We start from the raw sequence: 17,838 nt of genomic DNA, 5'->3' as shown, positions 1-17,838 counted from the left end.
CAATCCTGAACTACAATTCGGCCCACTCTCAAACTGTCAAAAGGGAATAGCTGTGAATAGCCTTCGAGCCGCCTTGCACAAATCCTGTGAGCACCAGGTAGCAAGCAGTGTAATGCACCAGTCATAGGCTGGAGAAGCGCCGGGTTTCCCTGACGGCACCATAGTGTCGTTAGCGGAAAGCCTCATTTCAGAGGTGAAGCAGGCCACGACCTACCACTGGGCATAGTGAGCAGGCAAGGCATGTGCGCCCTGTACCGGTGCCGTACATGCACAGGGTGTCGCACCGCCTCAAAAAGGCAGCACTGAAATGCGGCGTCTCTGTTGTTTTCACTGCACCAAGAAAACTTTCTGGGATGTGCCGTATGGTGAATGCTACGGAGGGTGCTCGAGCCTGTGGGAAAAAGCATGTCACGCGCTTCGTGGAATGCTCAGTCGCAGTGGTATATATGATTCCACTGTCGTGCGGAAAGTGCTACATTGGCCAGACGGGCCGTTGTTTAAACGACCGTCTGAGGGAACACCGGGCATCCGTCAGTGCCGTAGCCGCCGCTGGCCATCTTGCTGACTACTGCCGAAGTGCGCGTGCAAAGCACAGTTTCACTGCGCTCGTGTGCTCAGGCGGTTGCGAGGGCAATCAGACAGAGAGATCTACGAGGCCTTCTGCATAAAAAAAGCGGGTGATCGGTGTGTAAGCGCACCATCGCTGTCACTCAGCAACAAAGAGTGCGCATACTTGGACCGTAATCTGCGCATAGAACCGTTGGATTAGTTATCACACGATTCATCAACTTAGGGCATGTGAAAGGAAAAAAATGTAGTGACGTTTATGGGGGCGTTTTTTGGTTTTTTTTTTTTTTTGGTTGTTTTCTTCAGTGTGGCGCAGCCTCCTGCGCAGCTTGTGATTTCTTGTGTCTTGTGGAAGTAAAAGATCAGTTGAAGTTTAGCGCTGCGTCCTGTCTGCCGTCTTTACCTCGTCCTTCGTGTTTTTAGCGCTAGTAGATATGTCCACAGTTAATACGCACCAACTAGCCCAACTCGCTTCTCTAATACATCGCTGAGCAATCAGGGTGGTCATTACGACGGCGTTTCCAACCCTCCCTGCCGCCGCCCGAGTGGGGCCGGGCTCCTTTGTCCTGAGCGCGACAAGGAACCCGATGGGCTCACCCATCTCCGGAGTCTAAGTACTTTTCGGGGCGACGCACAGGCGCTTCGAAGCACCCCGACCGGCGTGGCCCCCCAAGTTGGCCGCACCAAGTAAACAAAAAAAAGAACCGTGCATCCGGTTTTGACGGCGGTCCTACATCAGGGTTCAAGGAAACATAATATGCTTAGGAATATTCAGCAGCTTTTATTTTGTAATTTCACTTCAAAGTATTAGAAAAATATTCGAGAAATATTCTATTCGTTTCGCACTCAAACTTTAATATTCAAATTCGCTTTGCACTCAAAATTTTGCTATTTGCACAGTTCTACTAAATAGCCCACGTTAACGTTCGCACTGCTTATTCTTTTGCCAATGAACATGGTGGAACATACAGTGGAACAGCTCTATTATTGTTTTCATTGGACTGCAAAATATGCGGCACCAGTATGCCATGTTTCAATGAATAAGAATGTCGCTGTGTCTGTCGTCATATTCCGTTAGCAAAGTGCACAAGTTTGAATTTGTCAGCAAGGAGCATGAGTGCCACGAAACTGAGGCAGTTGAGGAATAACCATTCGCATTTACCCTTGGTCGTTTTGGGGCAGGCGGCAGTCCCAGTTAGCCAATCGCCAGGCGCACTCAGCTTGCAGTTCGGTCAAGTCTGGAGTGCCAGGTTCCACGTAGGCAGTCAGCGTGTTGTACAGTCCGCACTGCTTCAAGGCCTGGCATTCGGAAGAATAACTAAACGTTGGCCCTTATGGAAAAGGTATGAGACACATCCTAAACCGGATGCTGTACTAGAAACCTGAAAACCTGTACTAGAAGAGCATCCTAATGTGGATGCTCTTCTCGTACAGGTTGGTGAATTCTCTCTCTACCTAATTCATACACTCTTGCAGATTGTGCTACTAAATCCTTCACATTGATGGGCCTTCTTGTAAAACCTTCTAGACAAGAAAGTGGAGAACAGAGCTCCTACATTCTCAGGAAGAAAAAGTTTAAACTAAGTTTCCAGCTAGAGCAAACAAATTGTAGAGCTTATAACAGACATTAAGAAACGGACACCTCTGTGAGCAAATAAGTAGGATGAAATACTGGGCGAGTAGGTATACAGTAGGCTCTCTGTAAATGAAAATCTGTTAACTTAAACCTCATTATAACAAAGTCACATCTGCCACGAAAATAACTTCGTTATATCCAAAAATTCGTAATAAGCATTTATTTGTAATACTGTATATATGACAACACTATTCTTCATTTACTTCGTTATAGCCAATAATTCGTTATATCTGTGTTCGCTATATCGAGGTTTGAGTGTAAACATAATTGCTGCTTAAATGAAACAAATGCCTCTAACACGATTGGTTTCACACTTGATTTCTGCACCCCTGTTCATCTCTCAGTAAATAGAAGTCCTGTTAAATGGAACATGTTTTTCCTGTTCTCTTCGGGTTCCATTTAACGAGAGTCTACTGTACATTCATTGTGGTAAACAGTGCAACTAACGCGGACAAAGAAAACCCATCTCTTCTTCGTCTGTATTAGTCACCCTGCTAGCCACACTGAGCAAACTAGGTTGGGATTGGATTCATCTGTCTTAACAGGTAAACAATTTAGAAAACTGCTAAGGCAGTAGTTGATCAGGGACAGAGCAGTGACAGTTACATTGTGCATAAGACTGATGAAATTCTTGTGCACAATGCAAACGACAAAATATTGAACAGAATAATAATAGCAATTTTAACTTCTGTTTATTACAATGGCAACTCTGGGAAAAAATTTACAAGGAAGGAGTCTTGTGCATTCTGAATTTCAGGGAAAAAAGAGTCCTTAACAACTGCTTAATACAGTCGAACCCACTTATAACGATCCCAGATATAACGATCTATCGGTTATAACGACCATAATTCGGTGCACTTACGATTTTCCTATGCTACCCACTGAAATTGCGTCCACATATAGCGAACATTTTTCAAAGCCTCCTACTTTTACAACGAACACTTCAGACACGGTCGCGGTAAAAATATGGCGTATACGAAGCGAAAAAAAAGTTAAAGTAGGCCTTCTCCCAGTAAACCACGAATGTCCATGGTACGTAGCGATATAAACCAAACATCTAGGACGAAAGATGATGTCTTATTTGCGTCTGAAAGATGTTCAATTTTCGCTTTGCGCAATGTGGACGTCTAGAAGATATACAAAGGCTTATTGTAACGGACGTACAATGCACATGTACGCTGTGTGAACGACGGACGTATTTTGGACGTCAGTGACAGGCGGTGCACATTTGTGCTTATTTTTCACAACACACCGACATTCAAGGAATTAGAAATAATGAACGAATGCTGCAACGACACTAGATCGGCGCATCCACTGAAGTCTGCCATTTAATCAAACGAAAATATTTTATTCGTGCAATACAGGTTTGAGGAGAGAAAATACAAATTCGGTTACCAAGAGACCGGTCGCGTTTACATATGTTGCTCCCGTTCCGCCGTATACGTCACACGGAGCGTGGACGCGGAGCGCGTTCGGCCACGTTCGTTTCTTGCTCTGTCGCCGCGCATTCATTCAACACCACCTATTTTCTTAGGTGGCATTGATTCCTCGCGTTAGCTCGCAGAAACGAATGCAACAAAAGAGAAAGAAGAAGAACGGAATAAATTGGGCGTCTGCTGATGAAAACACCGCTGTCGTCTGCTCCTCAACGCTGCCAAAGGCGCGCGCTGCGTGTTAACGCGGCGGTCGCGTTTTTTTTTTCTCCCGTCCCTTTTTGGTTTTCCTTCCTGCGTGGCCTCCGACATTAACCGGTGGTGCACGCGCTTGCCAATCTCGGAGGCCATGCTCCCTGCACCGTGGTTGCGGCTCTGCGCCGCAAGGTGGTGGTGGTGGTATCAACTTTATTTGACTAAGAGTCAACTGACGCCTCAGGGTGGCTCCACGCGGGAAGCGACTCTTTCGGCCCAGGAAACGATGGCCAGCTGTTTCTCCCGGTCGGGAGTTCTGATAAGTTCATCCCATGTTAATTTTGAGGGAGCTGGTAGGAGCGATTTTGGAGGGGGAAAACCGCCGCATCCCCACAAGATGTGATCTTGGGTAGCTAGTGCATTTTGAGTACAATTTTGACAGTTTGGTTCGAATTCTCCGTTCGTGATAATTGCCAGTATATGAGGACTGGTGAAAGAGTGCGTTTGTATGCGGCGTAGGATTGTGGCCTGCGCTCTCGTGAGGTCGTCATCTGGCGGAGGGTAAAGCCTCCGTTCGTTTGCGTAGTACTTAGTGACGTCATTATAAGAAATCAGTGCCTCACCCGGGAAAGCAGGGTCCGAGGGTCGCACCTCCCGGTTAGTTAGACTTCGGGATACACGATGCGCCTCCTCATTCCCCGGGTTCCCCGAGTGGGCAGGGACCCACACAAGCTCGACGGTTGCTTCTCCCCGGTCTTTTTTAAGGGTCCTTGCCGCAGGGACGGCTACGCTGCCTTTAGCGAAATTCGTTATTGCTCGTTTAGAATCGCTTATGACCGTCCGAGCGGAAGTGCTCGTGATGGCCAGCGCGATGGCAGTTTCTTCCGCCTCCAGAGCGGATGGGACTTTAACAGAAGCAGCGTTTAAGATTCGCCTCTCTCCGGTCACTACACTCACGACGTATAGCTGTTCGTTCTGTTTTGCTGCATCTACGTACACTGCAGTTTTGTCGTTGTGATACTTGTCCTGTAGGTAGTGATGCAGAACTATCGGTAAATTGACTATCGATAGTATCGATAGTTTTTTTGAAACTATCGATAGTGTAAACAAACTATCGATAGTGCTACTATCGACAAACTATCGATAGTGCCATCTTTATTATTACTAGCGATATTACTGCCACGCGTGTTTATTGCTTTGTTTTGACGTATTCGTGTTCAGTTACCCACAAAGACTGTTAGCAACGTTTGACGCAGACCGTTATTTCGAGTATTTCAAGACCGTGCCGTAATGTTTGAGAAGCTTCACAATTTTTTTAGATAATTCTGTTAAGACTACGCGCTGAACGCGAATAGTCAACTTTATTCGAGAGCTTACGCGATCACCAGCAATAAAGCTGGAAGGTTTGATGTCTGATGTATAAAGGACGACGCGTTCCACCGATGATCAGATTACTCAAAGGCTGACGACTGCTCCCGCCACTATCAGTGCGCAGCATGTATCGCTTGTATTTTGAGTTTTGATTTTCTGAGCACAGGTTCGCCCAAATAAAGAGCTCCGTATTTCCCAGTCTTGCTGCAGCATTCTCCACAGTCACAACCACTTGACAATACTATCGATAGTGGTGTGAATAATGATGATGTTGCTGGCCGACCATATTGCCAAAATATTTGCGATAGCCTACTACCACCTTCGCTTAATTTGTGAGCAATTTTTGGCAAAGAAATTAATTATTTCCTCCGTGAAAATGGCGGAATATATCCATCAATAAACTCGTATCCAAAAGCAGCCAGCTACACCTTACAATTAACTTCTTGATATTTTTTTATTTTGAAATCAGAAAATACAATATCAATTTGAAGCCGCGCAGTCCCACCACATGTAAAGGCTTCCTTTCCGCTACAGCTAAACAGTCTGACTTTATGATCATGTGTGAGCAAAGCACTCTGGTGAAGAACACAATCATGTCCACTTTCTTGCCCTTCAGCCTGCTCCTACGGCTACACTATGTACCACGCGCGCGGGGAACCAAGTTTATTCTGCAGGGAGTCCGCGCTGTTGATTTTATACTATCGATAGTACCATCGAATTTCTTACTATCAATAGCGCTATCGATAGTATTTTTCACCATCGATAGTTCGATAGTGACTCAGCTATCGATAGTATCGATAGTACCATCGATAGTTCTGCATCACTACCTGTAGGGCCCTAGCTCTGGCAGACCGCCTTCCCTCATGTCTACCAGCTAACATGTTCTTTGGAATTGGCTTCACTACCAAATGACGCCTAATAGCCTGCCGCAATGGAATTCTTCCCGCTGATAAGGCGCCGGTAATTGAAGCAATTGAAGTGCGTCTGTCGGTACAGTATGAGTTGTGCACACTGTACCATCGGCGCATTTTATTTGTGTTATTTTTGTGATGTTATCTGGCCATCCACGGACGCCCGTTCTAACGGGAGAGTGATATTTGTTGATCCCGGCCCACATCTTGAAGCCTACACTTTAGATCTCAAAGGCTATGCTTACTTCCGTTTGCAACGCAAATTACGTCATGGCCGCCATGATTTATACAAAAAAAGCATTACTTTTGTAAAAACTTTGTACAGTTACTTTTAAATATAAACTGAACGGCAATATAAAGCATGAATTTGTACATAACTTTTTCTCTTAGTTGTGACACGCGTCGACGTCGTCACCATCACCGCCATCGCCATCACGTTTTCTTTCGCACATGTACGCACATGTATGGACCGGTCGTACCGTCGTGGTTTGGTTTTGAGGTTTGGACCTGCCAGGGCCAACGCTGCCAGCAGTGACGTTTGTCCGCCGCTTTTTATCTGACGTATGTGTACTTACGTTGACCGCTGTTGGGTGTTGTGTGCATGGTAGATGTTCTCTGGCTGTGTCGCGTGCAACAAGAACAGTAGAAGAGTTTCTGAACTCCAGCCGCCTCGGCAGTGGGCCATTGGCCAGCAAAGGTACGTAGTACGTATACATACGTTCTCTTATGCTTTCCTTTAGTGAATAAGGCCGTTGGGTGATGCGTGAATGAAGGTTCTTGTTTCTTTTCGCAGTCGCGTTTTCCTAAACCCATAGTTCCATACCGTGTCGTCTGGCGTGGACGTAGACCACTGTTGGGTGCTGTGTCGCGTACCACGAGAACCGTGGAAGAATTTCTGAACCCTGGCCGCCCCGGCAGTGGACCATTGGCCAGCAAAGGTAGTACGTTCTCTTATGCTTTCCTTTAGTGAATAAGGCCGTTGTGTAATGCGTGAATAAAGGTTTTTGTTTATTTTCGCAGTCGCGTTTTCCTAAACGCACAGTTCTGTATCGCCGTGCATGCCTCAGTGAAATCGACATCATTACTTCTGCTTCGTTTCCTTTATGTAATGGTTTGTAGCTGCCAGAGTAGCCTTGATAAGCTTAGTTTAGCGTGTCCTTTTGTAGTACTGTGCATTTGTTAGCGTTGTTTTCGTGGTATGTCGTAGCTGTAGTTCTGTTTTTATTTGTTTAGCGTTGTGCACTTGCTTGTCTCTTTCCCTATAGCATGCCAAAGCTTAGTTGGAATAAGCGCCATGCTCAAATCAGCCAATGGTGGAACTGTGCATAAACACGCTATGATTTGTGGACTAACACATCATTTGTCGAGAGAAGAGGGAGCAATGTTTAGGTGACTTTGAGAATTTATTGTACAGTCCAGGCCACGTGCTGCGCTATAATATTTGGCTTGCGTGTTCTCGGGAGCCTCGACTGCCGATTGGCAGCGCTTTCTGACCATGCTCAAAAAGTATTGCAGGGCCCCTGTAAGGTAGTGATACCGGCTAGGTGAACTGATTAGCTCCTATATTGAGGATTAGAAAAGGGAAAAAGTACAGTTTGCCTTCATAGAATGGGGAAATTCTCTTGCAGTTCATTCCAGTAAGTGATCCAGTTTCTTAATTCGCTCCTGATTCCTGAATACTGCTTGATCGCATGCTTATTCAAAGGCTGTTACCTAAACAATCTCCACGGACCTCATCGAGGTTGTGTGCAAGCTAGTATTTGGAAATCTGGATATATATATATATATAATACTTTTTCAATTTACGATAGTTTATGGTGCCCCCTCAAAGTCATAGAATTGGGGCTCCATTGATGTGTTTTGCAAGCCGTCTTTAGCGCATAACATACCTTTCCTTTCATGTTAGCCATTTTAATAAAAGCAGCGCTTCATTGTTTGCACCTGATTGGGAACTAATGCATCACACTCAAGGCTTAGTCGTGTCCAGTATGAATGTTCTCAAGCTCGCAAGAAATGTTCTCCGTCACCATTTAATGATGATGACACCATACTTGATGGAAAGCCGTTTGTAGCAGGTTTCAGCTTTGTACTTGACTCGTCACTGCAGTTAACGTGCTGACTCATTTTATCCTGGAGAAAAGACATGTTAGATTGGATAAGAATTATCTTTCACCTCCTCCAGTTAATTAATTAGCTGCCATGTTTTCTTAAATAATTTAATCTACTTTTCTTGAAGCAGTGCGCCTTCATGTCGCATTTTTTTGGGGAAAGACCGACAGTCTCTGCGTATCTTAATACTTTTTCAATTTACGATAGTTTATGGTGCCCCCTCAAGGTCATAGAATTGGGGCTCCATTGACGTGTTTTGCAAGAGAGCCACTTTAAGGCATAAAATAGAGCAATGTGACAAGTTTCTAGTTCAAGCAGTTTCATGAACTCTCGAGTCCTTTACTGTACCGGCTTTCTTTTTTTTTTTTCATCTGCCTTTCTACTTGAATCTAGGCACACAGCGATCGGACTGAGCATATCAAGTAGCCCCTCCTGTGACCTACAAGCCCATACTAATTCGGCCGAGGAGCCTGTCTGGACTTATGTTGGGACTGCTGGCGGACAGTTTCGGTTTTAGTCTTCAGCTGGTGCACAGTTCACTTTTATCATACCGCCTCATTTCTTTTGAGTGTGTCTGCGTTCTCTAGACATTGAGCCTGTGTTGTTACACGTTGAGAGTAGTGTTATGGTTTACAGTATTGCTTTACTCATAAACTTTTGTGATACTGCCTTGTTGCTTTTGACTCGCTTCATTCTCTTGTCATTTCGCCAGTATTGAAACACTGTTACGGTTGTATGTGCAGTAATCTTTCAGGGCAATGCATTGTACTCATTGTGTGTAACAAAACATTGCAATAGCCTGAGAAGAGTATTGCACATTTGATGTGTTATCAGATGTGTTATGTGCTATATACCTAAAAGGAACAATGTGAGGTATGCAGTGTGCTCTGCATAGAAGGCAGTGCAATACAACTGCTCTTTTATGCCGAGACACCTACACCTACTTCCAAAATTATAAATACTAAAATTTACAAAATAGTGATTCGCAACAGTTACTTTCAGGTTACAACAGTACATATAGCGAGCACTCAAGTGAGCGAAAAGTATTGTGGCCTACAGTCTGTCGAGCGTTCATTTTTGAGAGCCATAATTAGTGCACCTCACAAGCCGCTAGACGTCATGTGGATGCGACTTTAAGGAATGAACATCTTTTAATATGTACTGATGGGCTAGTTGGTGAGCCATGATTTTCGAATAGGCAGCGCACAAAAGGGCAACAAATACGCACACATAAGACTCAAACACAAGCGCTGTCAGCGCTTGTGTTTGTGTCTTTTATGTGTGCGTATTTGTTGCCATTTTGTGTGCTGCCTATTCGAAAAACATCTTTTAAATGTACAGAACATCCAGCCTTGATATCCATGGAACGTACTGACAGCGTGACCCGGGTGCATTTTAGATGACCTATAGTACGTCTGTGAAATGTCATGTGGAGAATTGTAGATATCTAGAAGATGTACTGAATATCCCGAGACTAGCATTCTATAGATATCTAATGGACATTCATGGTTTACTGGGCTAAAGCATGAGAGGCACACGCTCGCGCGTGCCCCGGTCCAGTTTACTCATGATGAAGATACCCGAGATCGGCGAGCACCGTACGCGCTGCTTTCGGACGCTACGAGAGAGGTCACTCACTTTCCAGTCATTTCTTCAGTGGCAGAATGGCAGTGGGGAATAAAAAAAAAAGAAATAGGAGGCAGCATGAAGCCTTGCAGTCAGCTTTAGCACGGAAACCTTTCCTGGCGCCGTTCTCTGCAGCCACGACCGCCTACGATGAACCTATGCCTTCGAACGCAAGAAGCCATAAAATGCAATAAGCGATGACCGCGATAACTTTTCGGCGCTTAAATGTTCACTGCATCGACGTCACAATGTTGCACAAAATGTCTTTCGTCTTTTCGGTAATGGCAGAGACCGGCCGATCAATTATTACGACTTCCGCGCGATTGCGGCGATGCCTTCACGGATAAGCATCAGAAGAGAGCGAAGGCGACGTGGCGGCCGGCGATGAACGTGCCATGATTTATCGCCGACAACCTTATCACAGTCATCTGCAGCTATCGGCTTGGCTGCACGTGTGGCGTAAACTGTTCGGAGTGACGGCGGTACCAGCAGTACAAGCGCGAGATGCCACTGCCGTTCGCAAGTTCGCCGCCGCCGCGCCATGCGAGATAAACTGCGCGTCGCTTCGTGTAAACAAAACTAGCTCGCTGGTGTTGAGCGACACGGGCACCGAGAAAGGCAACCCAAGCGCGCTGCGCCTGTCGTGCAGGGCCGTCAGAGCATCGCGGAGACGTACAATGCACGTTGCTTGCAAAATGCTTGCCTTCGCCACGTTGAACGAACGGGCCGCTCGCCGCACCCGTGCACGGTCCGATGTGAAGCGGGCACAAAGAGCGCACAAATGCGCGTACAAATGCAAGCGGCCTGGCAGTGATGGCGTGAGCCGAGTAGGCGACGCGCTGCACACAACTAGCCAGGGATGATCGGCTCCACGTGGCGGTACCGCGGTTCAGTGAAATGGTGTCGGTTCACTGCAAAGGCGGTTTAATTCGCTCATGCACGCAGCGGGCATCGCTTCACAACACGAAAAGGCCTAACTTCTCACCGCAGGGGTTGCTAGCACTTTTCAATAAAAATGCGCAGAAAAAAAAAAAGTGGCGTGGTCGCTAGGTGCATGTTTTTGAGGGCGAGTCCATTTACAACGAACTACTGATATAACGACCAGTTTTCGCGGCACTTTCGAGTTCATTATAAACGGGTTCGACTGTACTTAAAGGTACTCATTTAGCATTCAAGAGGATCTTTCTCAAGTCATTTATGCTCGCAACGATCTGCCGAATTCAGAGGTGAAGGAAAAAAAATATTCGGCAGAAGTTACTACGATGCACAACAAAATCAAGATGAATGGCTTTGCTTGGGATAATGCTTATTAATTTATTTGTTTGTCTGTTTGTGCCTATTGTGAGTCCTTTCTAGACTTTTATAGAATGTGGAATACAACAGAATCTCAATGACACGATTACAGCAGAGCCAAACTTTGTGATGACACGAATTTTAGATACATTTAGGATGGACAAAGTCATTTTATATATGTTATGATTAAGGGCTCATCATGTGAAATTCTGAATTTGTCAGGGATGATACAAATGTGCAAACAGCTGGCACATGAGACTGAGCCAATGTGACTGATCTTGGTCAGGCAGTGTACCCTCTGCAACGGCTGGCCCTCCTCTCCCCCCTTGCCTCCTTTCAAACTCCAGCCTCTGCTCACCCAGTGGTAACAACAGGTAAGGTGAGGGGAAAATGAGCAGAGCACCCATTTCTTCATTTCTCCACGTGGGTGCTGTTGAGGGCTTTTCATCACACATTCAGTTTGCTTTTTGCCCACACGGAGTCACATGATTATGATCGGTAGGCCGTGCTCACCTGCAGATGGATCACCCATTCCAAAGTTGCTTACTGCAGACTGGTTAACTAGCGTATCACAGCTACTGGCAACACAAATGGAGTGCGAGACCATCAGGCCATATGTCAACGCACAACATGCTGAACAGTTCCAACACTTTTATGACCATGAAAAACATGTCGCCTGGTGGTCCACACGGTAGAGTAGTGGTATGGCATAGCACTGCGGTCATCTCGCAACTACCTACATGACAGGATTAATTTTCATCTACAAAAAAACTACACCTGAGTAGAAAAACTTACCTACTTATAGTTTATTTTATCCTCGAAAGTGAAAATTTCGGTATTTTAGTACAGTAAGAGCTGATTAATTCTGATTTCACGGGACCGGAAAAAATGCCGAATTATAAAAAGTATCACGAAAACAATAAACAAATGTCTATTACATCAATGCACTTGGGAGGGCACCCACCCTATGGGAAATTGGCAGCATGGGACTGCCAGACGTAAAAATAAGGTCCTCCTCATATTTCTTTTTTAATGTAAAAACGTACTTTCACATGTGTGCCTGTCAGCAGCACTGTGCTATGTGTCAAAGTTGACTTTACCAAAATGTTTTGCAAACTATTATTTTTCGTTTTTCTGTATCAGAGCTGAACCGGAATGAAATCAACAACCATCAACCCCGAGCCAACATTTTAACAAGATTGTGCAAGACCCACATGGCCGAGGCGGGCGTTACGTCCTGTGGCCTCGAGATCAGCCTGTGCCAACAGTGTCGGCCACTGCGCGCCCTGTTGCTCTGCCCAGTGGCGCCACAGAGGGAAGTGTGCACCCAGTGCGAGGCACCTGCATCCAGTCAGGGCGTCCAAGTCCCCAAGGCCCGACAAGGAGGCCACCAGCACCGACTGCACGGGCGCAGCCTCCACAGCACTCCAGTGCAGCAATCCGCCATCCTCAGACGTCCTGCGCCAACAAACACGGCATGCCATCTTGCTCAACTGTTTTGTGCCACAGTCACGTGCACTGTCGAAAAGTTCCGAGGCAAATGGTGTGGAGATGATGACACACAACAAGACGTACACACACGGGTTTTTCTGTCGTCTTAGCGCCTTTTGCCTCGGAACACATGGAATCGGCTGCTGCATAAATTAACTACTCTGGTTTCCGCAGCATAACTATGAAGTAGGTGATGTGACACACCCTACAGTCAGCGCCCATGAGGCACGCAAAAATGGGAATATCACAGCTTCCCTTCCAGCATTGAATGACTTGCCTACACTGCACTTGTCAAACATTTTAATCATAGGTTGTTTACTGGTACAGAATAGATGCTTTTATTCGTGTTGCTGCCACCGAGTTCTCACAGCCAAAGCTGTTCGAAGACACCCACAAGTGTCAGTGTGAATAACTGAGGAAACTTTTCGTCACAAATTGAACCAGGACTAAGAACACAAAACAGCAGTGCAGACGCCAACTTCCAACTAATTTTATTCCACAGGGAAAGAAGATTTTACAGCACAGTCAATACATATGGTCATGTGTGGGCGCATCACAGTTTCTCTTTGTTTCCTTTTTTTTCTTTCTTGCCTAATAACCAAAGAACCACAAGGTGCTACTGAGAAAACTTAGCTCTTTATCTTGAAGTGATAGCGAGGCCATCCTGATACTGGCATCACCCCTTTACCTTATGTAATATGCCTCTATTACTTCTCTCTTTGTTTTTTCTATTGCACTGCCTACAAACTTTGCTTCAGTGAACTTGGGGTAGCATCCACACACCTTGCAATGCGTTGCCATCAGGCTGCCAAAACCATTTTTGCATTGAGACAGTGTAGAGTAAAAAAAACCTTCTTTCCACTGTAGAATAAAATTAGTTGGAAGTTGGCAACCATCTTGTTCTCTTGTGTTCTTAGTAGAGCTGTGCGAATAGCAAAATTTTGGGTGCGAAGCGAATTCGAATAATAAAAAATTCAGTGCGAATCGAATCGAATAATTTCGAATAATTTTCGAATATTCCTCAAACATTTTTCGAATAATTCGAAGTGAAATTACAGAAAAAGTTGCAGAGAATCCTTAAGTATGTTCTTGTGAGGTAGCAACATGAAAGTGTTTCTTTTCGCTAGGTTGATGAAGCGCTGGTGGGGTCATATTTCATAGTTGTCTTTCTTATCAAGAATGTGGCAATGTAGAGGCCAAATTGTATTTATGTACATGATTTGGTGCAACTAAACTGTTGCCGACAACACTTTACACGTGATAGGCAAAGATGCCATTTCCTCAGCCTCTCCTCCTCTCTCAACTTCTGTGGAAGCCCTACTGATGTGGCGGTCAAGGGTCGGCTCCCTTCAAGTCCGGAGTTCCAAATCTGCCTCGTAGATGTCGATATAGAAGAACATCTGAAATTTTGGATGCTAAAAAGCTTCGGCGTCCGATTTTTCGGACTTCCTGCCCAAATTTCAGGTCCAAAACAGAATTAATTGAGCCCCCAACTCTGCCACATCTTTCATCTCCATATTGGAACCAGCGTTTTCCTGAGTTAATACATTTGCGACCGTAGCGGAGCTTGAAAGGCAGCTTTGCCGCAATACGGGGGTGTATGAGGTGAAGCATATTGAAAATCTAGGGACCACTTTCAATCAAGACGACTGTCGCCCAAGTTCGACCGTAACGGAGCTTGAAAGGCAGCTTTGCCGCAATACGAGAGTGTAATGAGGTGAAGCATATTGAAAATCTGAAGGGGTCACTTTCAACCGGACGTTGACTGCATTTGTCTTTGGGAAGTTCGAATAGTTCGAATAGTAAAATTTCAGTGCGAATCGAATCGAATAGCAAACACTATTCGAAAAATATTCGAAATTTCGAATATTCGCACACCCCTAGTTCTTAGTGCTCGTTCAATTTGTGCCGAAACGTTTCCTCAGTTATGAACCAACTAGCTTAGTACCAACTAGCTCAAACCTAGATTCTGCCAGTGTGAAGGAGTTCCTTGCTTGTTTTGATTGTTTAGGGAGTTCCTGGACAATACCATCACATTTCCTGGTGCCTGATTTTGATTATTCCTTGTCTGTAAACATCCTTGGCAGATACTACACTTTTAGCATATTAAGGTTACAGAAAGATTAGCTTTATTTCGTATGTTCAGATGCAAAGGGTGGGCTGAGATGGCCTGTAGCATAGTCAAGTGAAACATGGCCTTTCTCTGTTGCACGTCCACTGCTGTGCACATTCACAAGTGGGAGCAAAGGCCATCAGTCATCACCTTGATTAGCACTTTTAGTTTGTTCTTGCACAGCTGCACATGTTCACAAAGACAGTGCAAAGAGGGACACACAGTGGTCAGTCTTTATTCACTATTGTGCCAATCATTGCCAGCATTGCACAAGTAGGAACATTGGTGTCATGAGCGACAGCCATGAGCAGGAAAACGATGAAGACGACGAGCATTCGAAGTAGCATGAGCGCATGCTTGTGCTCAGTTCACGCGCTCGAGGCATGTGAACTAGCTGAGCCGTCAAGAAAGAGAACAAATGAATTGGGCATTTTATACGGGGGTTCGGCACGAGAAGGTCATCTCGCCAGCAGACGCACTGGCGACGGGAGTGACAGGCGTTCAGGTCTGCAGCTGGTGACACGGGCGTCCCGAGGTGTGGCCGGCAAACTCGACGGCATTCAAGCAAGGCTCCTTGGCGATGCAGCTGCTGTGCACTGCAAGTACAGATGTTCCTGACGCAAGCCCCTTCTGAAGCAAGCCGCCCAAGGCAATCTCCGGAGTGCCAGGTCAGTGGTGGAACGCCATGCCACGTGAACGACCTGACAACGATGTTAGGCATAATGGGCCTAGCAGTCAGGATAGCGGCGTGACAGACTGCTTGTACAGGCTGGCACATCGGGCTACAGAGTGGGCCCCAAGATTGGTGAGGGCATCGTGGGCCAAAAAGAACGACCGGATGACATGGGCATCAGACTGGACTCGGGCGTCTTTCCGAGTCAAGTAAGAGGCGGCCCAACACATCAATGCCCCTAGAATATCCAGACTATGGGTAGGACAGTTTAGTTAGCACCGATACAGCATGTGGCTTGTCTGAGTTTCTTTGTCGTGATTGGCATTTGTTGTACAATTTTTTGCATAGTTGTATATTTTTAGAGTGCCATGTATTTGTTTCATTTATGAATTTGTTGTGCTTTACCACGAGTCTCGTCCGAGTCCATTGCCCGTAACAACCCGAATCCGTGACAATTGGACAAACACCGTGAAGCAGACTTATACTACCAGACATATTTTCACAGGGAGCAGTTTCACCGATGCAGAAAGTGAACCTCACACAACCCCTGTACCCAATCTCACGGTGTACTTGCCCCGGCATCTGCAGACGGGGCAAATGCCAGAATAAAGGAAGAATGACGGCATTTCGGTTACTGCAGGTAGACATGTGCACGTCCTTTTACCTTCTTTATATTGGGTGCCCGACTATCTGAACATTATTACTGGGTCCCCGGCTTTCTGTCCAAGACAACCAGAAGCAGTTGAAAAGCTGCAGAGGGACACATTCCAGAATGCACTACCTCTCCCGATTTCTCAGAGAAGCCTATAGCTCCTACAGTGCTGCAAGGGACTATACTTAAACTGAAATGATGTATACTCATTTCGCAAGACATCCAGATGTGATTCATGGCAGGAGAAAACAAGCAAACAAACATTCACACTAAAATTATTTTTTTCAATATGCTGTGCGCATGACAGTGAACATTATCAGGCAAGGTAAAAAGTCAGAAGAGTTGCAAACAACAACTCGTAAAAGCGAATGTTTCGTAAAAGTGTATGCTTTCTACGCATAAGGTACCATGCAATCAGCAAACAGACATTTCTTACAGCAGACTTCTGAAGGAAGCAAGAATGGTTTCAAGAAAGCCTGGCATGAAATGCACTCACCCGGGCCTGCGAGTCGCACCACAGCTCTACACACTGTACAGCAACCACATGGTGACCACAGAACTCAGCTGCCTGAGCTGCCTGCAGGAAGTTGAAACGGCCGAGCCGCAAGCCCTCCCACAGAGTCGTGGCTCTGCAAAATGCCGAACTTCGTTTTCCTTGCCTCCAACGGTTTTGATGAGAACTTCCGGCCAAGACCGCAAGGTGTACGCTTTAACAATGCGCACTGTTTCAACTGTCTTTACTCAAGCACAGCACTTTGTCAAAACAACACCTCATCTATGGCAGTAGTGTGAACAGTTGGGCTCATTAGTGATCTACAATTGTAGGTATGACAAGCAGTAGTAGATGCACAAAGTACAGTCATACGGAGTCCTTGGTGATTTGTGCCATAGTCTGCGCAACTAGTATACACAGGAAAAAAGTGTATACAATATGCATTATTTTTTTCGGTATGTGTCACAACGTGCCAAGAAGCTGCTCTCTGGCGTCCATACTCCTCCTTGGGCCCGTAAATCAGGCTCACATTGTAATGGGAATTCACTACTTGTGACCCAGAGATCAAGGCGACAAGAATTTCGAGCCCTCACTAGCTGCCAACATACATCTTGCGTCTTGTTGCCGCTTGTGCCGAGTGTCAGCTGCGTGGGCGACTACGTGCTTTGTGGCGAAGTGCGACAAAACGAAATGCAGGGTGCGTTCTGAGGGCCAACTTCAAAAATTATTTTCTTCCTTAATACAAAAATGACTTGATTAGACTTTCTTCATTTCTTAGCAATGAAGTTCTCTATCAAACACCGTGACAAGAGGATTTTTACTAGGACTGCATCAGTACAAAAAATGCGGTCAAATATACAACAAAACACAGATTTTCTGCGATATCACTTTCTTTTTCAGGAGGATTCAAGTGTATTTCACCCCTAAACACTTTTGTACAAAAATACACTTTTCTGAAAACTATGCTAATATTAAGATTGGTTAGGGAGAAGGCGAGTTACTTTAAGAAAAATCGCGAACTTTGAAATTATCGTTGTTTCTGAAAATACGTAGCTGGCAGTGAAACACAAAAATTTCGGAATTCTTGAATAGAACAGCTAAACAGAACCTTTGTATTAGTGCAAAGGCAGTTTCGAAGCCCAGCATGCAAAAACAGATTTTATATACATTTTTCTCTTAGGAACAGCTTAACAAAAGCAAGGGCACTTTGAGGGGGCACCATGGTAGTGAGAAATTTTTTTGCACTAAAATATTTTGCCACAACACTCCATGTGG

General features: G+C 45.4%; 1 protein-coding gene across 1 annotated transcript in view; it reads right to left on the bottom strand.

Annotated features, from left to right (window-relative positions):
• The window catches only part of LOC119397189 (serine-protein kinase ATM), a 69,973-nt gene that overhangs the window by 6,431 nt on the left and 45,704 nt on the right, over window positions 1-17,838 (bottom strand). Inside the window, exons 9-10 of the mRNA XM_049416483.1 lie at window positions 12,356-12,599; window positions 1,730-1,866 (exon numbers count right to left, since the gene is read on the bottom strand). Coding sequence (XP_049272440.1) covers window positions 1,730-1,866; window positions 12,356-12,599 — 381 coding nt within the window. The remainder of the gene's footprint in view (window positions 1-1,729; window positions 1,867-12,355; window positions 12,600-17,838) is intronic.

This window comes from Rhipicephalus sanguineus, chromosome 6, assembly GCF_013339695.2.
Source record: "Rhipicephalus sanguineus isolate Rsan-2018 chromosome 6, BIME_Rsan_1.4, whole genome shotgun sequence".
Lineage (NCBI taxonomy): Eukaryota > Metazoa > Arthropoda > Arachnida > Ixodida > Ixodidae > Rhipicephalus > Rhipicephalus sanguineus.
Note: the sequence above shows the minus strand (reverse complement) of the source record. Positions and strands in the feature narration are given on the sequence as shown.